At 43.4% G+C, this 26040-nt stretch overlaps 1 protein-coding gene and 2 non-coding genes across 5 annotated transcripts; 1 reads left to right on the forward strand and 2 right to left on the reverse strand.

Moving 5' to 3' along the window:
• Nucleotides 1-5501: 5501 nt before the first annotated feature.
• Nucleotides 5502-20618, reverse strand: NDUFS7 (NADH:ubiquinone oxidoreductase core subunit S7). Of its 3 annotated transcripts, none has more exons than XM_007489352.3 (8): nt 20310-20618; nt 19020-19056; nt 18312-18371; nt 17675-17792; nt 13171-13350; nt 12599-12645; nt 9206-9294; nt 5502-5714 (listed from the first exon to the last, which is right to left on the reverse strand). In XM_007489352.3, the coding sequence occupies exons 1-8, from the start codon at nt 20326-20328 to the stop codon at nt 5617-5619; spliced, it is 648 nt and encodes a 215-aa protein (XP_007489414.1). In that variant the 5' UTR covers nt 20329-20618; the 3' UTR covers nt 5502-5616. The 3 variants fall into 3 exon arrangements, with proteins under 3 accessions (XP_007489414.1, XP_056678222.1, XP_007489413.1); XM_056822244.1 differs by having other exon boundaries at nt 5502-6251; nt 20310-20432; XM_007489351.3 differs by lacking the exon at nt 20310-20618 and adding an exon at nt 19991-20169.
• Nucleotides 20619-20847: 229 nt separating this feature from the next.
• Nucleotides 20848-20921, reverse strand: TRNAN-GUU (transfer RNA asparagine (anticodon GUU)). Its single transcript has one exon. It is a non-coding gene; the product is annotated as a tRNA-Asn (tRNA).
• A 674-nt stretch (nt 20922-21595) lies between these two features.
• On the forward strand, nt 21596-21668 carry TRNAF-GAA (transfer RNA phenylalanine (anticodon GAA)). The gene has a single exon. It is a non-coding gene; the product is annotated as a tRNA-Phe (tRNA).
• The last annotated feature ends 4372 nt before the right edge of the window (nt 21669-26040 follow it).

Raw genomic sequence — 26040 nt, forward strand, 5'->3', positions numbered from 1 at the left:
GCCCAGGATTCCTTCTTGACTCTTGGTGATGCACGAGGGGGTCTGTGTGAATATGGGAGGGGAGGGGAGAATGAAGAAATTTAGGAATAGGAGAGACTAGAGGAAAAGAGCAGAGAGAGACTGGGAAAAGGCTGAGAAAGGGAAGGGAGGAGAAAGAGGAAAGAGAAATGAATAGTGGGAGAAGACAAGGAAACAAATGAGCCTTTGAGGACAGTTCAAGCAGGAAATGGATCCTCAGGATTGGTCATCCTTATCGCGGGGCCCTTCCACTTCTACTTGATCCCTTCCTAATCCTCCCCTTGAAGAAATGACCATTAGAACACTGCCAGCTTCAAACCCATTGATACATCCAACCATGTGAGAGACTTCCTGCAGAAGCTTATTGGACAGGGAGAACCAAGATGGTAGATCAAAGCACAACTTAAAAAAAAACAAAAAATGGTTGGGTTTTTAAAAATATCTTTTGCTTTTATGTCACCCAAATTTCCTGCTTCATTTCCTGATGTTGGGAAAATTGAAGGCAAAAAGAAAAGGGGATGGCAGAAGATGAGACGGATAGATAATGTAATGGAAGGAACGAATATGAGCTTGGACAGACTTTGGGAGATAGGGGAAAGTAGAAGGGCCTGGCATGCTGTGGTCCATGGGATCATGGAGAGTCAGAGATGACTGAACAACAAAATTCCCTCTTAGTCATCCCCTATAGAAATAACTTATTATTTTTAAGCCCTTATCTTCTTTCTTAGTTCAACTCTTAAGACAAGGGCCAGGCAATTGGGGTTAAGTGACTTGCCCAAGGTCATACAACTAGGAATTTGTCTGAGACCAGATTTAAACCCAGGCCTGGCACTCTTTCCACTGTGCTACCTAGCTGTCCCCAAAAAGAATTTTTAAAAAAATCAGCTATATTCATCAAAACATTGAAAAGATCTGCAATATTCCACACCCATGAAGGGAGATATCTCCTCACATCTTTGGGATCATGCTTGTTTCTTTGGAATTTTGCAACACAAATTTTGGATTGTCTTGCCACTGTTGTTTAAAGCACAATTTTTTTATAATCTTGGGAAACTAGTATGAAAGGGTGGAAGATCCCCTGCAGGGAGAACAGGAGATAAATTAAGGATAGAAATCTTTACAAAACTAATGGACATATTCAAAGGGAAATTGTGGAGGTCTTAAAACTCTGGGAGCTTCCAAAGTATTCTGAGAAAGGTAAAAACATGAACACATAATGGGTTAACAAAAATTACCCAGAGAAGCAACTCAGAACTTTCACTAGTCAGCCCTTCCCACAGCCCTCCAGGGTGTGATGCCCAGGCTTCCCAGAGCCCCTTGCACTGAGAAGCAACACAAAATAGCTGCCTGGACTCTTGATCCCTCACTACTGGACCTTGCTGCAGAGAACCTGCCCCCCATCTCCTGGCTTCTGGAACACAGCTCTAGTTTTTCTTCTCAGGTTGGCAGAGTCCTCTTTTACCCGGGCATCATTCACCTTTGGGTGTCAAATTGGTGGTAAGATCTCTTAATGATGTTGATGGTCAGTGAAATGACTTCCCTCCCATAGGACCAAGTTTCAAAGGCTGACCTGCTCTCACTCTGGTCTAGGCTTAATGTGAATGGTACCATAGTCTTCATTTTTCTATTTATTTTCCACAAAATAGCCTTGAGAGGCAGATAGTAATAACGAAAGACAGTCACTGGATTATAAGCTGGCAGTGGGATAGATACCCCATGGAGTTGGTTCATTGGTATATAAGCTAGGCCTAGAATTGAGATCAGGTTGGATGATTTCTTTCCAAAATTGCATGGTTTATTTCCCTGGAAAACGCTATTTCATCTCTAATATGCTTCCTGTGATGCTACATGGTTGCAAATTACAGAACGCACCAGGATCTTGAAAGAATTGGTTACACGTGACACCAAAAGGCAATGGAGAGATGTGCGGGAGGAGGCGGGAGGTGGCGGCGTGTGACCGATAACGGCATGTGCAGGAGGGGCAGCAGGAATTACTTCAAGATATTCCCCACAGTTTTAGTGTTGTCACTGGCAAACCCCAACTATTAAAAAAAAAACAAAGGAAAGACTCTGAACAGGGTTTATGGGAAGTATTGAACAAAAATCAAGTAGGAAAAATGGAAGGATTGTGGGCCACACTGGTGAATGGGTTCCATATTCCCATGCGATCATCTGTCTGGAATGCTCGGATACAGCGGGAACTGAGTCTCCAAAGAGAGAAGGAACTTGTTCAAGGATTACAAACCTCACTCCTGTGATTCCCAAATCCCCTGTTATTGCCATGAGGCTTTCTCAACCTTGGACCAGTAGGGAAACGAGATCTCAGAACATAGTCTGGTGCTGAAGGAAAACCTGCAACTGCTTTTTCATTCCTAAGAACTCTTCATGTTCAAAAAAGAACTTTTTCCCCCTCTTCTTTAAAAATATTCTTTGTTAAGCAAAGAATGGATTTCAGAGAGGGGAAGAGTTGGGAGAAATTTAGGCAAAAGAAAAGGCAACATTACAACAAAACTATAGCAACAAAAAAGAATGCCCTTCCCTCTCTATAAAGGATACAGGCCAGGGGTGACTGCAGAAGGTTCCCCCTCTCTCCTTTTTTAAAGATAACAAAAAGATTGAAATCTTCTGCAAATACTTTCATCAAATCAAAAACTGCTAATGCCTAGAGAGCCAGGCATCTCAGAAGTCTTGGCTTGTGACAAGAGGGTTAAAAGCCATCAAGAACCATAGATGAGAGCTGGAAGGGCTTTTTGGGGACAAAACCTGATATAGCCAAGAAAACAGATCTTCTAGGACAGTGATGGTGAACCTTTTAGAGACCAAGTGCCCAAACTGCAACACTCAAGCTGCATGTGAACCCCCTGCTTTATTCCAGACAGGGAAGGGAGGAAGCACTTCCATTGGGCTGTTGGGTAGAGGAACAGGTGATGGGAAAAATGTCCTCAGGTGCAGTGGAGAGGGGAAGGGAGCAGTCTGCTCTGGCACACATGACATAGGTTTGCCAACACAGTTCTAGGTCATTCCCTTCATGTGGGAAGAGATTTGAGGACTAAAGCCAGGAAGTCACTGCAAAGATCATAGTAATTCAATTCCCAGGCCAGGAAAATGATGACAGTCAATTCTCTAGCATTACCAGCAATAAGCTTTTATTGAGCATCTACTGTATTAAGGTCACAGAAGATTCTTCCCTTTACAAAAGGACTCACTAGTATTCCTTAAAAGTGAGTTGTCCTAGTATACATTAAAATGATCTGACAAGGTGACTCAGTAGATAGTGATCTGGGCCTGGAGACAGGTCCTGGATTCAAATATGACCTCAGACACTTCCTAGCTGTGTGACCCTGGGCAAGTCACTTAACATCAAATGCCTAGGCTTTTCTTACTCTTCTATCTTGGAACTAGATTTAGTAGAGATTCTAAGACAGAAGGTAAGTTTTTTTTTCTTTTTTTAATCTTTTCTTAGTCTTTATTTCTTTATGATTTTTACCATACTTAATTTCAAACTATATTTTTCTTTGAGGATTTACTTGTAGATGTTTTTGAGTCATTCTCTTCTCTGTTTGTGTCTTGAGCTTCCCAGTCACCGTAATAGCCCTTTATGGTTGGGTTTCTTATTTTGTTTGCTCAAGACTTTTGTTCAGGCTTTATGCTGAATTCTGAGCATTCTCCTTCTGTTGCTTTATAGCTCTGGCTGGGGGCCTGCAAACTTTCCGTGTTCCCAAAGTAATCTAGGAAGAGGTCTTTTCTGACCTCCTCGCCTAAGTTCTCCTACTTTGACAGAGGTTTGGGTTTTTCAGCTTGTTCCTTGTTTCTGGTTAGGAGTTTCAGCAGATTGCTGTGTGATTCAACCTGTTCTGGCCTACTCAGAGGCTTTGTAGATTCAAAGAGACTGAACTGTCTTTTAGTCCCTATTGGTTTAGGAAGCTTTTCTCTGCTGCTAGGCTTGGAGCATATATCTTGTTGGAACTTGTGTGCTCAGTTACAACTAATGTCAATCCTTACAATAGCCCCTCTGCCCTGGATCTGCGGCCCTGCACCAGGTGTTAGAATAGTCAGATAGCACCTGCTCCTGTAGTCAGTGCTTGCTCAAGGATCCTCTGTTGTCTTTTTGTGGCATCCCATCTCTGTCCTCTCGGTCCCCGAGTGCCAGAATGCTGCCCACCATGGCAGCCTTGAAACTCCTGGGCAAATCCTCTCCCGAGTTCACTGACTTCTCTGTCTCCCTAAAGCTCCTTGGAGTGGAAAAATGCCTCCCCCTTCCAGAATCCTTATTTCCACCTCCTACCTTTTCCTGATTTCCATAAAATCCCACCTACAACACTATCTCCTGGAGGAAGCCTTTCCTGGGAAGGCAACATTTCCTTTAATTCTAGCACCTCTGAGTTATCTCCACAGACATCTGCCTGTAGTTGGTTTGTATATACTTGTCTGCATGTTGTTTTCCCTGCATTGGCCATTCAGCTCCTTGAGGGCAGGGCTGTCTTGTCTTTTCTTTCTTTGTATCTTTGAAGCCTGGCACACACCTAACACTTAGATGTTTATTCATAACACTTTCAAAACCTCTTTTAATGTATACATTAGATAGGGGTTGGAGGGCCAAGATTAACTTTATTAAAAAAAGGGCAAGACCACACCCAAATTGGGCTACAATAAAGGATACCCTTTATCCACCTAATGCCCAACAGTTGTAACCCCCAAGCCTTGCAAGGACTTCTGCCACACTACCCCAATGCGCATGTGCAACAATCCCTGCGTTCTCCCAGCTCCAAGGAAAAGAAGCGAACGAGTGGAGGGACGCGCTCCTACGTCATGATACTCAGCTAGGCGACAAGTCTCGCAGGATCTCTGGCCTCCCTTCTGACCCCCAGCCTACTCAGCTGGGTCGCGCCAAAGCGTGATCAGAAGGTGAGTTTTAAAAAGATGATTTAACCAAAATATAATCCATATGCATCTTATAATGTGAGGTACCGTATGATCAGAAGGCTCCCAGTCACTCGCAGTCCTCTTCTGTAGGGCATCCTGAATCCTGGGTTTCCCAGGACATGTGCCTTCATGTGCTCAGAGCACTGCTGACACTGCTGATCCACCAGCTATTCTTGTTTGCAGTAGAGGATGCCCCACCAGGAGCCCTCCTCCATCTCACCCAGTGGCCAGTGACTTACTTTTGCATAATGGCTTCCCAGAAATGGATGAGTTATTGGTCCAGTGATGAGATAGACCTTGTGGCCTTGCCCTGAATAACATGCAGCCTATACTCTGCTTAGGATTTAGCACCCACTGTGTGGGTTAAAGAGCTCTTTGGAGCCTTAGGAATTGTTTTGTCCAACACTCATTTTATAGATGGCAAAACCGAGGTCCTGTGCATGGAATTAAGTGACCTGACCAAGATAATGGCAAAGAAGGGATTTGAGCCCAGGCCATGCCTGCCAACCTAGGGTGCTCTCTATCACTACCCCAGACACTACCAGGCAGAGACAACAGTGTCTATTATCCGGATCATTTTATTGACATTCACATGGCATAAGATCATAAATAAACAGGGGCCGGGTCCCCTTTCTCGCCAAGAGCCTCATTCCTGCTTCCTGCTGACAGGGGCCATCACCGCCGGTACCAGACCCTGAGCCTCTTCTCCCGTTTGATCTTCTTCTGGAGCTGCAGGATGCCGTAGAGCAGTGCTTCAGCTGTGGGAGGGCAGCCTGAGGGGACACAGACACTCACAGAGTTACGTTGCTGCCAGGCCAGAAAGGATGAAGCACAAAGAGCAGCGGGCAGGTGACAGGAGATGAACCAATTCTCAAGCCTTTATTCTATGCCTGCTCAGGGCCAGGCACTGGACAAGGACAAAGAATGGAACAATCCTGGCTCTTGAGGAGGCTACATATGCACATGCAGCGTGTTGAAAAAGTTTTAGGGCAGTTTTGTAGCTCTTCAAGCTTTGAGCTGTCTGAGCACTTTGGAATGCCCAGTTTATCTGGCCTATCTGTCCACGGATGATCCACAACGACAGAGTAACTATCAGGGAGCTAAAGATGGGGTAGTCAGGGAGGGAAGGCTTTTGGGTATCAAGCTTCATGTAGGAAGTGAAGCAGTGATGAGAAGGGAATGTCCTGAAGGCACTAGTGGCAGAAAGTGCAAAGGTCCAGAGACGAGAAACAGAAAGAAGTGGGTGTATGTGCAGTTGTGCGCTAGTCCTGGCCATGTCCCTCCTGGTTCTGAATCTCAGTCTCCTTCATCTACAAAGTGAAAGGATTGCACATGATGATCTCCAAGCTTCCACGTTCCCACCTCTCCTTTCTTCCTCTTCCCAAAGGCAGCTACATGACACCCTTGGATAGTGATGTCCTGGAGTGAGAAAAACCTGAATCCAAATCGCCCTGGCAAATTACTGAAGCAGCCTCAGTTTCCCCAACAACAAAATGGAAATAATAATAGCACTTGTCTCCCAGGGCCCGGTCCAGAGCAGGTGCTAAGGTTTGTTTTCTCCCTTCCACACCTCTGCTACTGTCTCCCTCCCCCAAATCTCCCCCCAGTACGTGTTAGCTAGGAGCTCCAGTGAACTCCCATCAGCTGACATCAAAGGCCTTGTGGTGAACTGCAAAGCTCTGAGCATGTGATTAACTTGGGGAAAATTAGGCTGCTGCTGCTTCCAGGATAGACAGAGCTTGAATGGCTATGGCTCATGGGGGAAATAAAAGATGGCCCCTCTGTCTGCCTGGACACGATCCAAGGGAACTTCTAAAGACCAAACTAGAGAAGGGAGAAAGTGAGGAGAAAAGAAGCTCAGAGATGATAGAATTTAAGCTGTTAGGGACCTCAGAGACATTCCTTTTAAAGAAGGGAAGGCTGGGGCAGCTTAGGTAGCTTAGTGGATAGAGCACCAAGTCTGGAGTCTAGAGGACCTGGGTTCAAATCTGACCTGAAACACTTTCTAGCTGGGTGACCCTAGGTCTGTGATGGCAAAGGTCTTGCAGAGACTTCTCTGTAGACATGCATGCCATCACTTTGCCCAAGTTACTTATAAGAAAGGCTGAGGGACTTGGGTGGAGCTGCTCCCTTCCCCCTCTCCTCTGCACCTCCTCACCCCTCTGCTCAGCAGCCCAATGGAAGCCGCTTACTCCCTCACCTCACCATAGTGCCTAGGCCACGCAGGGGTGGGGTGGGTGGGTGAAGAAGGGGTGCATGGCACTGGTATCTCAAAGGTTCACCATTGCCTAGCCCTTACCACTCTTTTGCCTTAGAATATATTCTAAGGCAGAAGGGAAGGGTTGGGGAAAAAAAGGGAAAAAAAAAAGAAGCCGAGGCCCAGAAAGCTTGTGACTTGTCATGGGTCATATATATTAGTAGTAGAGCCTGGATCTGATTTCAAATCCTCTAACTTGAAATTGGCTCTTTATAGGAAAACATGCTGAATTCCCCCAAAGGCTGGAATTACTATAGAATGTATTCCTGTTCAGGTTCAAGTTGAATTAGATACTTTCAGAAGCTTCTGGGCCTAGACACGGAGACAGCTCAGTCCAGACTAAGTCAGGGAGACTACATACTTCTCAGGGAGGCTCAAGTCTAGCAAAGGGTACTGTGGCTTGAAGAGGTCTCCAGTCACCAGATGCTGCAGTCTCTGGACTGTTCCTCTGCTCTGTAAATGCCACTCTGATACTATTTATTCCCCTACAGTACCATATGCCTCTCAGTCCTCACATGGTAACAGCACCAAAGTACCTCTGTAAATTCTAATCTTCACAACAGGCCTAGGAGATAATGGGTGAGGGGCCTTCTCTCCATTTTCTAGACCAGGGCACAAGGCAGTCTTCTGGTGCCAACCTGGTTCAGGGTTCTTTCCACTCCATCAATACACTGGTTGTCACTAAATGGTCACTTATGCTTCTAAAGCAGTGATGGAAGGACCCAAGTATCTGGTGGCAGAATCTGCTAATAACATTCTATGCCAGGGAATCCCTGGGAAAGAAAGAGGGGGACAATAATACGTGGATCTCTTTCTCTGGGAGAAAATTGCAGGCTGACCGTCGCCCTCTAGAGGGAGAATTTCAGAGCTGAAACTGACTGACATTGGGATTCTAAATAAAGGCATCTAAAGGGTTTTGCAATGGGGACTAGGAGAGACCATCAAGGTCTAGACTTTTTGAAGGGATTCCTACTTAGGAATGGGCTAGCCAGAATACCACTGAGGTCCCCTCTTACTCTGAGGATCCATGGCTCAAGAGTTTAATTGAACCTTTTCTTGAAGATTCCATCAACTGAATTGGCCTGTTGCCCACTTCCCATTGTAGTGAGGTCCCAAAGTCCCTTTCTTCTAGCTGCTGCTGCTGCTTCTTTTTTTTTTTAAACACTTACCTTCCATCTTGGAATCAGTACTGTGTATTGGCTCCAAGGCAGAAGAGTGGTAAGGGGTAGGTAATGGGGGTTAAGTGACTTGCCCAGGGTCACACAGCTGGGAAGTGTCTGAGTCCAGGTTTGAACGCAGGAGCTCCCATCTCTAGGCCTGGCTCTCAATCCACTGAGCTATCCAGCTACCCCCTCTTCTAGTTGCTGCTGTGCTGCTCCAGGCAGCAAAGTCACATGACCATGGGACACATTAGAACTGGGTAAAAGAAGCAGTCTCTTTTGAGGGCCTTTGGACTGCTCTGAGGAAAGCACCCAAGTCTTAGCACCAAGATTCTCTGTCAGCAATTTGGGACTGAAGTTCTGAAGCCTTTTGTGCTTCTTTTCTGCATTTCAGCTGGAATTGTGAATTAATGTCTTTGTCTCTTCAATAAACAGGTACTGGTTCCCCAGTAAGAGCTAGTAGGGAACTTGGAGTCCTTCTGTCCAATCTCCTCATACTGAGGCGCAGAAAAGATGAGCGACATATGGAGAGGCTCACAAAACTTAGTAATGAAGGTTTTAATGTCTCAAGAGCATACCATCTGCAAGAAATACCAACTCAAGCTTGCAATCTATTCAGACTTATTCCCTGCATTCTCACATAGCGACCCCTCACTCTTCTACTCCTGGCTTTCTGAATGACCTTGGAAGTCACTTCCCTTCTATGGTTCTCAATTTTATCATCTGCAAAATTAGGGTGTTGAGGAGGAGCTGGAGTCAACTACAGATCTCTTTCAGAGTGAGCTATGAAATACTGCACAGCTGAGTTGGACTCTGGGATCCAGTGGCTAAGGAGGGGTTTCTCTACCTGGTACGTAGATGTCCACAGGCACAATGCGGTCACATCCTCTCACTACAGAGTACGAGTAATGGTAATATCCTCCACCATTAGCGCAACTGTTAAGAAAAAAAGAGAATACTAAGAATTATCTCACAATTCCAAGACACTTCAAGTGTACAAAGCAACTTTGCTCATTCCAATTGTGGGGTAGTTAGTACCAATCTAATGGACCAAGTGCCTCAGTGGCTCCAGGGCCAGTGGCAGGAAGAACTGAGTTCAAATCCTGTCTCAGACAGTTACAAGTTCTGTGACTCTGGGCACATTTACCTGTCTACCTCAGTTTCCCCTATTATGACCTACTTCTTGAGGTTGTTTTGTGAGGATCAAATGAGCTGATTCAGGTAACATGTTTTATAAACTTTAATGCATTTTATAGATACTGCCCATTATTTTTAATAGTATCATCATCATCATCATCACCACCCCTATCCCCATTTTAGAGGTGAAAAAATTGAAGGTTGGAGTGGTTACATGATGACCAGTCACATAAGTCACATGACCCGACTTTAAGCCTAGGACCCTTCCCAATATTCACACTCTGAGTCTGTTTTTGCCCGCACCATAGACCAATAGCCAAGCAACTCTTTTTGGAGGCAATTTCACTCTTGGGCAAAGAAGCCTTCATGAGTGACTAGAAAAAAACTGTTCAGTGCTACTCAAGCCCAAAAAGACTCTTGAGATTTCCTGAACCACAGCCCAGGAGATTCAACTATTCAGTGCCTATTCTGTGATGGCTAGCTTAGGACTATGTAGTAGGGGCATAAATGCAAAAACTGGATATGGGATGGTCCTCAAAGGGCTTACATTCTCAACAGAGCTAGATGTTCCTTGGTGGTTTGGAAGTATTCTGACAGTCCCCGAGTTTCCTACTAACAGATGCCAAGTAAGCTCCCTCATGACACACTCTGGTCTCACTGGACCTTTCCCATGGTATTTCCTGGTCCTGGACCCAAACCCTTTGGTAAATGGTCTCCTCAAAATCACTTAATCTGTCATGCTCATTTCCTTTTTGCCAGTCTTCGTGCATCTTAATTTTTATTGCCATTTTGCATTTATAGCAGTATAAATCTGAAATTTATACTTCTGTCCACCTCCTCCTCCAACCCACTTGGACCTTCCCTTATAACAGAGAAACAGTTTAAGCAAAAATACATATTCAAAGAGCTGCTCCCAAAAGCTACTCCTGGCATCTAATTTTTTCTAAATCAGTTACAACATTGGATTCCATTATTCCTCTCATTAGCCCCAGAACAGGTTGTAGCCCTAACTCCAATTCCCACACAGATATAGAACTGTTTTTTTGGAAGTTGGCTGAAACCCAGGTCAGAGGGAAATGATGAATTCTTCTTGGGCATAATAGATAAGTTACCAGGACAAGAAGGAGGGAGCAGGAAAAAAAGAGATGTAGGTTAAAATGATGCCAAGGGGGGTTTCTTCCCCCTGGCTTTTCTCTTCTGATGAGTATAAAAGTGATAATCTCTCCAAAGGGGAGCTGGAGTTCATTGTGGGTCAATCAAATGCTATGATCTTGTAGATCGTGATTGCCTGTATTTTGACTTCATCTGCCTGTCTTGGGAGTTCTTCAAGGATTCAACTTCACTTACAAGTCTTCCTGGTCTAACCTCAACACTAAACTTTCTTTAGAAAGGCTTCTCTGCCTGAGCCCTAGGAAGATCTGAATTCCTTCAGCAATTATAGAATCTCAGGATGTGAGGGAAGGAACCTCAGAGACCACCAATTCCACCTTTTTCGTTTTATCAGGGGAAAAACCAAGACCTCAAGGAATCAGCAATTTGCTCAAGATCATGTATACAACTAATTGTTAGAAGCCAGAACTAAAACCCAGGATCTCTGATCCCATGCCCTGGGATCTATGACACCATGTCCCCTTGGCTCCATTTTTTAGCACTTACCTATTCTATTTGAATTTTCTGATATTCATTAAGATGAATGATTTGTTTGAGGCATTTCTATACTCATTACCCCTTGGAAGTATCTCCTTCTGAAATGAGATTCTTATTTTGTTTCAAACTATGTCTCAGGTTCTTTCCATGTCTATTACTACTGTGGAGAATCTTCTTCACAAACCCTTCCTTGATGGAAAAAGAAGTGACTCCTGACTGCTGCTACTCTCCATGTGCTGGCATCTGATATGAAGCATCATTCATGTGCTCTCTATCTGCACAGATTGCTTCTTGACAAGGATCTTTACAACAGGTCCCGCATCTATGAGGATCAGTGATGATTTGCAAAACTATTTTCTCACAACAGTCCCACCAGAAGGGTAATACAAATATTCTTTTTCTTATTCTCCAGATCAAAAATGAGGACCCAAGATGTTTAAGTGACTTACTATTAAGTTAACTTGGCTAGTCAAGTATACAAGGCAGAATTTGAACCCAGGTTTCCCTAGACCCTAATTTCTATCATCACATATCATAGTGATGGTGAACCCATGGCACAGGTGCCAAAGATGGCACACAGAGCACTCTCTGTGGGCATTCACCTCCCCTACCTCCACCTCAGTTTGTTTCTAGAAAAGCAGAGGGACTCAGGTGAAACTCCTCCCCTCCCCCCTTCCACTGTGCCTGATATTTTTTCATATCCCTTGCCCCTTCTGCCCAATGGGAGTGCACAGCTGTTAAGGTGTATGCTCATAGATGGCAGAGCTAGAGGGGAGCCAAGCACTCTGATCAATCCATTCCCCCTCTCTATAATTGCTGAGGAGACTCCTCACTTCACCCCCCCTTTCTGCCCAGGAGCCCAATGGCAGCACTTTCTCCTTTCCGTGCGTGTGCGCGTGCGTGCGTGCGTGTGTGTACACACGAACCGGCATGCCCAGCACTCGGTCTGGGGGGTAGAGGCAGGGCCCGGCACTCCATTTGACATCACTGACATATCACATATGTGACCTACCATTACACATCATCCAATGCTCTATCTACCATGCCACAATGTCTCTCTTATTCTCCTAGACTATCCCCTTAATTTCATGTAGCTTTTATTACCCCCTCCCCTCCAGTTATCCCACCTCTAGCCCTAGGGACCATTTCTAATTTGCCTTTTTTTGTGTGTGATCGTTTCAGAGAAATTCAAAGGTGTGGGGTTGATGATGCCCTGGTTTTGAACACAGGTTCCCACTCTCATTATAACCCATGGCACACTCTCACATTTTAATACCATTCTGTAGGTGTTTCTGGGATTCCCGGAAAGAGGAAATCCTCAAGGCAGGGACCAGTGGCTTATGGGTAGCTTTTGGATTCCCCTGCTGCTACTGGAATGGTAGCATTGGTTTGTTCCATCAATGATTCAAATTCTAGTCATAAAAAATGCAAGAAAGGGAATCCACTCTTCACTTACCTTCCCATGGAGACTACATAACGAGGCTCTGGCATCTGGTCATATACCTGGAACACAGACAAAGCCAGCCATCTCAGGTCATCTTCCTGCATAATGAACTTCGGGTGGTCCTAGAGCTAGTGTAATACTGGCCCATTAAGGATCAGAGAGGGTGATGCCTGGTGGAGGGGAGGGCAGGGTCACTGAATGTCTTAGGGGAGAGGAGCCTCATATATTCTAATATCTCTAACAGACCCATAACCTGATCTTATCATTTTGTGCTGGAGCCCAAGTTATAACATAGGTTGCTCTGTCTGAATCTGAATTTTTATGACTTGGAATCCTGCAGGAACCTTTTGATTCTCATGTATCCCACTTCCTCCTGACAGACCACAGAATGTAAGAAATATCCAGCTGGTCTGGATGTCATCTAAACCTCCCCTCAGGCAGCTGTTGGCTTCCTTTGGTTAAATCTACTTGCTCTTTGTTCAGCAAAAAATTTCTCACCCCCATTAAGCCTGGACCTGGGTTCTCTCATGGTCTGACAGCTCTTTGTGACTGTCTCAACATTAGGGGTGAGGCTGAAGGGTTACCTTTCGGAGAGCCGGTGCCATTTTGTTGGTGAGAGTGCCAGCTACAATCATAACATCTGACTGACGAGGGCTGGCCCGGAATACCACCCCAAATCTGTCCATGTCATATCGGGGAGCTGCCATATGCATCATCTCTACAGCACAGCATGCTAATCCAAAGGTCATGGGCCACAAGGAACTCTAAAGAGAAAAAGTTCGCTGAGTTTAATGATAGCCTTAACTGAGGCAGTGACTGCTTTGTGGAACAGTCAAGTTAACAAGACACATGCTAATGAGATGGGAAAAGAAGGCACAGAAAGGGGAATGTTTTGTTTTCCAAGTGAATTAGATATTCTGCATTTAGGATCACTTAGGAGTCTGGGGAACAGTTATACTCTGTTACAGGGGCAGGCTTCTCCTCATTCTAAGAAAGAAATTCCTAAGAATTAGAGCTGTCTGAAAAGAAAAGGTGGTACAGTGGTTGGAGAGGCAGGTCTGTAATTAGGAAGACCCAAGTTCAAATCTGGTCCCAGACACTTTGTATCTCTGTGACCCTGGGTAAGTCGTTTAACTCTGGTTGCCTCAATTTCCCCATCTGTAAAACGAACTGGAGAAGGAAATGGCAAACCACTACAGTATCTCTGCCAAGAAAACCCCAAATGGGGTTATCACAGTCAGACATGACCAATCAAACAACAAATGAAAAAAAAAAGATGATGATGTGATCCCACATGTTCCCTATAGAGGGGATTCTTGCCTAAGCGAGGGAGCAGAGCTAGACCTTGGAGTTCTCTTCCCATTTTAGGCTGGTATAATTCTAGCACATATAGAAGATATGAGGAAAGCAGGATTTCCTTTTTCTGAAGGATCCTCTGCCAAGAAGAAGAGGTACTGGAATTCCATGCAAACTAAAATCTTGGTCAGCAAAAATTAATGGGAATATTTTAATTAACTGGATTCTCAAATTTAACTCAGGAATAAGCAAAACATTCTATCTCTTAACAAAAGTTCATCTAAAATAGTGTGCTCTTTTCAATAAGTAAAGGAGCAAGGGCCCAACATTTTACTGTGACTAAGATAGCCAATAAGAAGCAGCAGTCAGAATTTGAAGCCAAGTCTGCTGATTCCAAGTTCCCTGCTTTTTCCACTGACAAAACCTGGTAAATCCAACTGAGTCTCCTGAAGGTCTTCAGGGTCACTGTTCTGAACACTAAAAAAAAAAAGTTCAAAAGTTTAAAATATCGCTATAGTTTCCCCATATACTATCTCTTCCAGGGAGCCATCCAATATAACAAATGGTATTTTTGTAGACAAAAAAAAGAGGAAAAAAGTCAATGTAACTGATCAACATATTGAAAAAGTCTAAAAAGTACAATATATAGCCTTTCTTGATTTTCACATTGGCAAAGAGATGGGTAGAAGGGTCCTCATATCTATTCTTTAAACACTCATTTTCTTTGGAAAGGACTATCAATTCACTGATTCACAGAATAGCATTAGAAGGGATCTCAGAAAGAATTTATATCAATTCCCTCATTTTACTGATGTAGAAGCTGAGGCTTAGAAGGGAACTTCCTCAAGTTCCCATGAGAAGTTGGAGGAAGATCTGAGATCAGAAGCCAGGTCTCCACAGATTCAAAGTACAGCCACGGGGCACAAGGTTAAACCTTGGCTCTCTGAGCAAAAGTATATCAACGGAATTTCATGTTCAGATTCTCTACTTTGCAAGAGGTAAAGGGGAATGGAATAAGAGAATTGGGGATACAGGGTAGCTTGGGTAGGATTTCAGTGGCAGAAATGAATGGGCAATGAGACCCTAACTCGAAGAGAGCAAACTCAAAGGTTTGGCTTAAGACCCTGAATGTTGTGGGCTGAAATGGAGGGCTGGACTTGGAATTAGGAAGAAGGGGATTCAAATCCTGCCTCTGAGATGCTTGTGTTACTATACACAAATCAATGAACTTATTTTCTTTTTGGTTTCCTCATTTGTAGTATGAGTATAAGAGGAACCCCTATATCTCAGGATTAGGAGGAACTTTAGAGTTAGCAAATATGAATTAGAGCTCTGCAGTATAATGCTAGTTAACATTATTAGCAATAAGGTGTGTTCTTAAAAAGAAATTTAAGAATTTGAGGAGGGGAGCATGATATACAAAATAGTACATTGAGATAGAAATAGAAGCCTGATTGGAACACCTCCAGAGGAGTTCAGGAACTGGAACCCTAGCCAGGACCCAAAAAGATCCTACAAGAGGGATGAGACTTTTAATGTTCCTAGCCTCAATTAGAGCAATCCTCTCTTTACTGGGCACCTTCACAACTTGCCCAAATGATGATTTCATCCTTCAAAAGGAGGAAGCACCAAAGCAGAGAACATCTATCATGGATCTGGCTGTCTCCAACAAGGTAGAAAATAGGCTCTAGGGTAGAAATGTTGGGAATGCTGCAGGGAAGTGACTGATCCATCTTAAAATGTGGAAGAAAGGAAAGTAGCAGGTGACATGTGCCCTAGGTTGGGGAGAGCAGACTTCAAAGGACTCAGGGAAATGGTAAGGGAAGGCTACATGGATTTAAATGCTATAGGCAAAGTCAGCCAAGAAAGGATGAGAAAAGTCTAAAAAAGTGAAATTCAGAAGACATGAAGTAGAAATTCTGATAAGCAAGGAAAGGGGTAGTTGTCTAAAGAGACCGATGTGGGGAAGACCAAAAGACCCAACTTGGACTTTTGGAAGTCACATATAGAAAATAGAAACAAAGGCAGGCAAGCAACAAATGATGAATAAAAAATCATGGCATAGTCCTGTAAGAATATCATCAGGAGGAAAAAAGAATAATATTTGGAGATGAGCTGATTCTTTCAAGGGAGACCAAGAACAAAAAAAAAGTTTTATTTTTAAAACTGAACTGGGGAAAAGGAGAAAAAATAAAGGACAGGACTGTTGCTTGGAGGGATCGATTAATCAATCAGTCAGCCAACAAGCGTGTACTAAGCCCTGCTATATGGCAGGCTCTGTGGGGAGCCTTGGGGACACAAGTCCAAAGAATGAAACAATCTCCACTCACAAGGACCTTACACTCTAATGGGGAGGGGAAGACAAGTACATATAAAGTAGCTAAGTTTAAGTAGATAAAAGTGATTAAATCCCAGGGACCCTGGGAGGGGGAGAGAGAGAGAGAGAGAGAGAGCACTAGCAACTGGGAGATTCAGGAAGGACAAAAGATAGACTTGAGTTTCAGATAAACAGAAAAGGATGGCTTTGGAGGTCTGAGGATAGATGGCCTGATCAACAGTGACAGAGAGTAGGAGAATAAAGCACCTGGTTTTTATTTTCTTTGTTTCCTCTGCAAAGAAGACCAATTCTCAGACTGAAAAGGACAGAACAAGAATGACTGATATGAGAATGGATACCTAAAAGGAATGGCAAGAGGGAGAGAGGATCTAGCTATCTGTGATGATGTCAAGTCTGACAGGCAGTAGAGAACAAGTACCATGGGAGGAACAATGGCTCTGGAGTCAAAGGGCCTGGGTTCAAATTTCACCTCTGAAGCTGTCTGTATGACTTTAGGCAAGTCACTTAACATCTTGGAGTCAGTTTCTTCACTGGTAAAAGGAGGAATTGAACTAGATGGCTTCTGAGGTCCCTTCCAGGTCAACATCTGTGATACTGCAAGAGATAGCATAGGACTAGAGAGAAGCAATATCCTGATTTTCCAAAAAGGCAAGAGAACAGAATCTTCAAACAACAGGACAAAAAGCTTGACTTCAATTCCTGGCAAAATTCTAGTACATGTTATTAAAGAGATGTTAGTGAACATCTAAAAAAGGAAGTCATGATTACAAGAGTCAGTATGGCTTCAATAAGAAAAGATGAACAATATTTTCTTTTTTTGGGGGGAGGAGGGGGAACAGGATTATTAGTTTGACAGATCAAAGGAATCCTGTAGCTGTTTGACAAAGTCTTACATATTCTTCTTATGGGTAAAATGGAGAGATGTGGGTTAGACTATTGTTATAGTTAGATCCAAAGAGTCTGAATGGCTGGACTCCAAAAGGCAAACTAATGGTTTGATGACAGGGTGTCTCCTATGGAAACAGGAAACTGCTGGTAAATTTTCATCAATTAATTGGATAAAGACAGGGTTGGCTGGCTTCTCACACCTGTTACCATGAAAGAAGCATAGTCTCTATGCTGAATATGGGCACATGCTTGCTTGCACAGTGTTTTGCATATGAAATCTCATATAAGTTTTATTATACTCATTTTATAGATACAGAACTGAAGCTAAGAGAGGTTCTAAGTAATTTGCCCACAGCACACAGCTAGTAAATATCTGAGGCAGGACTGGAATTCTGGTCTTCCAGAAGTCAAGTCATTTGCTCTACTTGCCTCAGTTAAACAAGCAAAAGACAGATCCCTCTGGCACAGTGATCTAGGTGGAGATTCCCCTGTTCCATGTTCCCATGTGCCTTGTCTATGAAGATTCAGGCCTTTAAGAAAGAAAGATTGGTGTGGTAGTGACTTACCCGCCGGGCCCAGTTGATAAGGTCATCTAGTTTGGTGATCACATATTCTCCCTTGCTGCTTGGGAGTGAGGAGGATTTGGGGACAACTGCCCCACTCTTTTTTCCCTCTGGAACAGGACTGAGAAAGGGGAATAGAAAAGCAAATTGAAATGAGAAACATCAATGACATTGCAGAAAAGGGGAACACTTGAAGCTAGCATATCTTGCTAGCATGACTAGCAAGTAGATTAGTGTCTAGTGGGAACCAGACCAAAGTCATTTGTTTCATCCTTGGCTGTTTCATCCTTGGCCTACTAAGCTCTCAACCCAGTTTGTGGTCCAACTTTGGCTCTATCCTGAGAGCCCTCCAACCCCAGATGGAGTATCCCAACATGGACCTCTGGCAGAGAACTGACTATAGTCAGCTGACTTGTGAATTAATAATTCTGATCAAAAGGGGGACTGGGAGAGATGAATGGTTTAATGCAAATCTATTTCATTCCTTTCCCCTATCCAACTCCCACTGGGTCTTATCCTTCCTTTCACAACAGTCCTGGGGCACTACAATAGAGAGAGAACCTGTGATGTTCCTAGGTTAACTCCTGGAAAAGAAAAAGAGAAAGAATTAATAGACCTCTCCTAAGAAGCTACCTTTTACCTGCTTGTCTCTGTCACCGAACTCTGATGGAGCAGTTGAACCTGAAGGGCTGTGCTGGGTCTGTTCAAAGGAATAGTCAAGTATCAGGAGAGAATTAAACATTACATCCACCAAGGCAAACATGAACAGGTTAAGTTCAATATTCTCTCAGTTCATCTCTAGTCTAATTCAATTTTGGATTGTCACAGGACCATAGACTTAGGAGTAGAAGGGCTCTCTTTCAGCTAGTCTAATCCTCTCACTATATAGGTGAGGAAACTGAGGCCGTCCAAAAAGGAGAAACAACTGGCCTGAGCCTATGGCTTTCTAAAGCTCAGCTTTAATAACATTCACTGTCCTGCTCAAAAACCTTCAACAGCTTCCCACTGCCCAGACTGATCCTGACCTCTTTCTCTGGTCTTACTTCCCATTTCTCCCCTAGAGCTACCAGCTACCATTAGCTTTAGCCCAATAGTACTTCTTGCTCACCCCCTCAGCATGGTCTGAATCCTCTTATCTCCATATCTCTCCTGGAGCCAGGATGACTGCCATTAATTTGTAATGTGATACTGGACAAGCAATTTCTCTCAGACCTCAAGTCCTTATACAGGTTGGACCACAAGATTGCTAAATTCTCTTTGATATCTAAAATCCTGATTCTTTCTCTCTATTCCCATCAAAATGTTACACTGTTCTGTTGGATAAAAGATCAGTAACTACAGAACTCACCGAAAACTAAACAATCCATACCGGGCCAGGCGGGGAACTGCAGGCAGAAACCACAGGAAAATAGAAATTTAATAGCATGCCAATTTAATTACTGCAAGTGAGGCAAAAACTAATTACAATATTATAATTATCATCAATGCCCAAATTGTTTAAAAAAACCCATAGAGAAAGGCCTTCAGCACATGAATAGATGATCTATGGAAGATTTATGAGGGGACAAGGACAGAACTAAAACTGCAAAGAGACTTTCTTCAAGGTTCAGCTCCTGCGGTACCTCCTAAGGGAAGCCTTTTCTGATTCCCTAATGTGAATACTCTTCTCCTCCTACTCTACATTTATCTGGAGTGTTCTGATTTTCATACAGTCTTTACTATTAGAATCTAAGCTTCAAGAAGGCAGAGGCTGTTTTGTATCTAGAATTCACTTAATATAAAACAATCATAAAAAAAGATTGTTGATTTAAGGCACAACCAAATGGCAAAAGATTAAACTCTGGTTCTCCAAGCAAAAGTTTGCAAAGGGAATTTTATGCTCAGACTTGCCCCTTTGTAGGAGGTGGGAAGGAGTAACAGAAAAGAGATATGGGATAACTTGTGGAGAGTCTGTGCTTTCGGCCTAGTACCCGGTACAGGTAAATGGAGGATCAGAGATTAAGAGCACGAAGAGGTTTGCCTGCAGATGCTCCAGGCTTCAACTGTTAATTCTTTTACCAATTTAAAACATAAACCCTTACCTTCCGTCTTAGAATCAATACTATGTATTGGTTCCAAGGCAATAGAATGGTAAGGACTAGGCGGGTGGTGGTGGAGTTAAGTGACTTGCCCAGGGTCACACACCTAGAAAGTGTCTTTAGTCATTTGAACCCAGGACCTCCTACATCTCCAGGCCTGGCTCCAAGCACTGGGTGACCTAGCTGCCCTGACCCCTCAGTAGTTAACTATTCTTAATAATTCAATTCTCCCTCCATTTACAGATCCACGTAGGGCAAACAAGCATAGCCTGAGCACCGCTGCCTGAAAGATCCGTCTTGGGCCCCAAGGTCGCCTGGTATCCCTGGTCAGCAAGGGCAGAGGCTGGGTCGCGCGCATGCGCCGCGGGCTCCCCCTGGGGTCCGCCCCCGCGGCGTTCCACCTCGAGGGCCCCGAGCTGATCTCAGCCCACCCACGAGGCAAGGGGTTGGGGGCCCTATCTACAGTTACCCGCCGGGCTTTGGCGAACGCTATTAGCCGGGGGTCTCTGCCGCCTCTCCCGCCCCGCGACGCCCCAGCTCCGGGGTCTCGCTCCGCTCACCCGCCAACGCCGCCGCCATCTTGTACACAGCCTTCAGACGACCTCCCCGGGTCCTCCGCTCTAACCGTTCCGGGTTGGGGGGGGATGGGCGGCGGAAGTGTGTTTGGCTATATGTTCCTTGAGGGTGGAAAGGGGGCGGAAGGCATGGGGTAGGGTGGGGTGGGGTGGGGTGGGGAATGAGTGCACCACCCAAAGAGGTCCGGCACCTAGGAGTGGCCACCGGAGCCCAGCGACTCCGAGTTCCGCCGCCTTCTGCTCTGCCTCCCTAGCGGGACCCAGATGAACCCCCACTTGCTGGCTGATGGAACTGCCCATAGGCGTAGGAATTCAGGTGATGCGGCCCGCTCAATTTATTTGGAAAAATGGGTTCAGATAACTTTAAACAGCTCCCGTATTCCGAGTCGATTCCTTCCGCAGTTCCTTCGTTACCAGCCCTTATAACCTAGTCCTGTCCGAAAAGGAGCCGTCAGTCTCACGGTCCTTAGCTCGTAAATTAAGGCCTTCTGAGAAATATTTCCTGCTAAGAAAAATACTCTTACGTCCCTGGGTGGGCTCGAACCACCAACCTTTCGGTTAACAGCCGAACGCGCTAACCGATTGCGCCACAGAGACAGAGTTAGAAACCTTGTCTCCACAGCCCCTAGTCATGGATGTGCTAAGGGTGTTGCCCTGAAGGTCCGACGACTATAAAGTGGCAGAGTTTGTGGCATAGGACTGAGAATGGTAGAGCTGAGAATCTCAAAGATTCTTAGAACCTTAGGACAGAGGACAATAGAACAGGGAGGGCGCTTAGAACCCAAAATGACATCTGGCAGGACCCTTAGAACCGGGAATATTGGAGAGGTGGCACCCTTAGAACAGCATGTTAGCTAGAAGAGAATCTTTGAATCTAGGATATCAGAACTGGTAGAGCTCTGAAAACATGCATGGGATGTCAGGAAGGACCTCAGAATACTTTGTCAGCACTGGGAGAGCCCTTGGAACTTGGAATGTTACAGTTCTAGGGGCCTTAGAACTCAAGACGATCTAAGTTGGAAGACTCTTAGAACAAAGAATGTCAGAGTTGGTAGGGAGATATTCCAATTGGAAAGGACCCGATCTTTAGATCATCTCCTAAAATCGTCTTTGTCTTTATTCTGAGTTTCTAGTACTTTCGACTTAATGGAGGAAGGGGGGTAATATTTGTAGAGCTTCTTCCGCTAGACCCACCAAAAATAAAACTAGGGGAATAGCCCGGAAGTGTTGGCTTTCACTGAATGAGGATAGTGAGTCTGCTGTTTTACGCAGCCGAAATAGCTCAGTTGGGAGAGCGTTAGACTGAAGATCTAAAGGTCCCTGGTTCGATCCCGGGTTTCGGCAGATATTTTGCTCGTGTCTCGATAACTGAATTCCTTTTACCTGTAAAAGGAGACCCTTAGATGGGATTGGGATTGGGATTGGGTTCGGGACCCCGTCTTTTATTCATCCCTCCCGAGTTTTCGTCTGCCTCTCTCTCAAATCCTCTTCTCCGGCTCTCAGTTTATGGCAGTTAGCTGAGGACTCAATTTGGAATGGAACGTAAGAGTACCTCCTCGAGAGATAAAGGATGGTTCCATGGAGAGACACCAATCAACAGATTCACAGAGCATTTATTAACGAGTGGAAAGATTAACAAAAGGCAGTTTCTACCTGCCTTCAAGCGACCCTCGTTAGACCCAAATTCCTGCCCGGGCAATAAAATCACTGTCGGCAGGTGAATTAGGCTCTCCCAGGCTTTCTTCACCCTGTGCAAAGGTAACAGAAGTGTTTGAACCATCTGCCCTACGAGGTTGCTATGAGGAATGCCTTTCCCTTCTGGAGCAGGGTATATGGATGTCGACAGGAGCATTTTAAAACCTCTCCTCCAAAAAGTCTTCCCAGACTACTTCTAGTGCTGCACTCCTGCGCATGTGGCTGTCTGGTGTTTCCTGGGTCAAGGTCTGAATTTGGAGTCGGTGGACCTTGCACAGATGCCCCAGTTGCTTCCTTCTTGCTTCTGTGGCAAGTCCAGTCTTTCCCAATCTGCCTTCAGCCAGACCAACCTTTTGGGCTTGACTTGACCATGACTCCGACATGCAAACTGTCCAGGTCGAGGTCCCCTGTGCCTGGTACCCCGGCACAGGTCCCTGGCTTTGCCCCTACTGCCCAGCTCCCTTGCCTCTGCCTCCTAGGATTTCTGGCTTCCCTCAGGGTGTAATTCACACATTTCCTCAAACAGGAAGGAAGCTGGTGCTGATCTCTCAGCTGTAAGTGCCCTTACTTTGCCAATTATTTTGAATTTATTGTTGTGTGTTAGCCTCCTCATAAAATGCAAGGTCCTCGATGGCGGTGACAGTCATTTAACGTGCCTTAGCAAAAAGCTTACCTAGCTGCTTGTTCAGTAGGAAAAGATCAGGAATTCGTGGGTTTGGGTTTGAATACCAGTTTTGCCTGCTACTACCTCTGTAACCACGGCCAAGTCACTCACTGTTCTGTCTAGACTATTTCCTCATCTCTAAAATGAGGCATTGGACTATTAAACACAACCATTGTCAAAACAGTTTCTAGCCAACTGAAGGACACTACTTAGCTAAATGATTATGTTTGTGTGTTTAAAATTAAGCTTCCTTGAAAAAATACATTTCTCAACTATGTACCTACTGGCTTCATGTCTATAAAATGGGAACACTACTTGCAATATGGACCTCAGAGTTATGGGATTCAAATGAAGATAATATGCGAAGTTATGGCCATATAAATGCCAACTATTGTCAATGATCTCTGACATTCTTCTCAATTAAAACTGCCAACAGGCTTTGCCTACTCCCTCCCACTATGACCTTCTCCCTTTCCCACCAAAAAAGTCCACAACAAACTGTATCAATTATCTTTTAATTTTACACGGGGAGAATAAGAACTCATACTTGAGAGCAGTAGAGACAATTATTTTGCACTTTTAAAATGTCATACAAAAATACTTTAGAAAAAATGACCAGAATTTTTTCATTCTGATGAATCCCTTAAAAACTAACTCTCTCTCTCTCTCTCTCTCTCTCTCTCTCTCTCTCTCTCTCTCTCTCTCTCTCTCTCTCACTCCATATTTGACCTTGTTTTCTAATGGTTTTAGCATAGCATTAAAGATAGTTATGGTACCACCTCCAAGGTCAGTGATGTTTTTATCAGTACAAGGTGAACACTATTGAATTTTACCAATTTGGATTAGAAATGATTAATTTTAAAAATACGGTATCATGGACCTAAATTGTCTTGGGCTTCTTCCATAAGGAGGGGTCATAGCTTTGACATAAAGACAAGTGCCCCTGCTGCAAAACCACTGTGGGAAACACGGAAAGGTTATTCTCTTGACACAAGAAATCTCTCTCTCTCTCCCCCATCATCCCATTTCTTCCTGTGTTTGGTTTTGGGATGAAGAGGGCTTTTTTTTTTTTGGTTAACGGATGAGCTGTGATACACAATTTCAAACACTGTTGAGAGCAGCACGGCCAGATCCTTTCTGATCTGTAAATGGCTCTGCAGCTGTGTATCCAGACTAGTTACAGATTCACATTCCCTGGGAATATTAAGATGGAGACCGAGGAGAAAATGTATTTCTTTATGCTTGAGGAAGAGGAGACTGATGAGAGGATGTGGAGAAAAGTCAAAAAGATGAAGGACAGTGGTTGCTGACTCTGAGACCTCCGACTATTCCAATTCCAGGAATGTATTTAGTAGTACCATAAGCACTAAAAATACTTAAAGCAATTCATCTGGATTAAATGGCAAAGGAAAGCGAAGTAATAAAAGAAAAAGCCTCTATTGCTTAAAAATGGGATTTCTTTTTAGATTTCTTTGATTTTACTCAAGGGTATTAAAGAAAGAGACTATTTACAAGCACAAATATTCCCTGGGTTGTGGAAAGAGAACAGCACTGAAATTAACTCACATTTCTTTTTTTACTTTTTATACTTAAAAATTCACTTTGAAAATGATTAGAGTCTATTATAAGTTATCATTGGCTTATAATGATCTTGGTGTGACTCAGGCATGTGCAAATTATGTCCTCTCTCAAAAAAGAAACAATAACTTAGTGACAAATTTTTAGTGCAATTACCCAATTAGAATTACATTCACATATACTTATGAACACAAGATTCGAAAGCCATACTGAGACTGAGAAAACAGATAAGTCTACCCTATTCCCAAATCCAAAAATACAATCTTTAAAGATTCCCTAATCATTGTTAAGAGAAAAAAAGACATGTATAGGAATTTCACACACGAATATAAAAAATATACGTACACATGATAACAAATATATGTGTTTATATATGCATAAATATATATATATATACACACACACATATAGCAAGACTGTGCAATTCACTCACACAGGGATATAAAATTATATCATGTCTTTGGGTTTATATCACATTTTAGCATTCATATGTCAAGAATCTGAAAAAAAAATTTAACTTCTTTAATATTTCAAGTTCATAGAAATTAAACTTTCATCTCTATCTGGGTTGAATAACTCATTGGTTTGAGTCTTTTGTTATCAACAAAATGGTCCTTTCTAAATATGAATGGCCAAAACCTATTAGAAGCTGAAGATCCTGCTGCTTCTTTCCAGGGTCTAGTCTTGGTGCCTATTCTTGGTGAGAATGCAGAACGAAGAATGCAATTGTTTCTAATACTAACTTATCCCCCAAACAAATGGTCTAGATAAGCCCTAAAGAGGAGTGTTTGATTTTCCTATAATGCATTACCTAAAAAGCCTGTGGGGATCAAACTAAGATGATCGGGTCAAATGAACCAGTCTGCTGATACAATGAAATCTAGTTGTCACAATGCCTGAGACCAAGGCTTGCCAGGTTAAGATTCAGTCACAGCCAAAAAATGGAGATGCACATGGGAAGGTGAGATAAGTAGTGAGAGAATCTGGCCCGGGGCTATCAAAATGGTTGACAATACAATGTAATTTCATTCAGTCACACATTCTTGAAAAATGCATGATTTGTAAGCATTCATAGATCCATTCTCACTATGGATTACTTGGAAAAGCTCCATTTAAAATAGTTATGATAATATTGCAACTTATACTTTCTTGCACACACAATTGTGGTTATTCTATTAGTAATAAGAAAACATTTCTGACTCAGGTTTCACCTCTTGGAGGTAATTTCTTCCCAAAATGAATATAAAGAAAGTAGCAGCAGGGAAAATAATTAAGAGGAAGCCCAACATATTGAATATCAATGAGGCAATATTTTAAAAAGACGGATGTTTCTGGAGTTACATATCCAAAGCTTGGATTAAAAGAAAAAAGAAAAACAACCAAAAACTAAAAAACACTCTAAAGACTGATACCAGTGTTATTTTTCAATATTTAAAAAAAATCAATGTGTAATATATACTAAAGAGAACGACACAATAGTAATAAAAAAATGCTACCAAAAATGTTGATCTCTTCAGACATTAATTACCCAGCAATCATAAATTAAAAAAGGGATGGGGTAGGAAACTGGCCTGCAGTATGTTATAAAAATAGAAACACATCTTACTGACTACTTTTGTAATGGCCTTTCCAAGGAAAGAATCTCTGAAAATTCATGCAGTGCCACAGAACACATCCAAGGGATATTTACCCCCAAACCAAAAACAAATATATCCAAAATGAGAACCAAAAACACTTCAAAAGCTCCCATTGCCACAAAGTATTTTCAAAATGTAAGAA

This window comes from Monodelphis domestica, chromosome 3, assembly GCF_027887165.1.
Source record: "Monodelphis domestica isolate mMonDom1 chromosome 3, mMonDom1.pri, whole genome shotgun sequence".
Lineage (NCBI taxonomy): Eukaryota > Metazoa > Chordata > Mammalia > Didelphimorphia > Didelphidae > Monodelphis > Monodelphis domestica.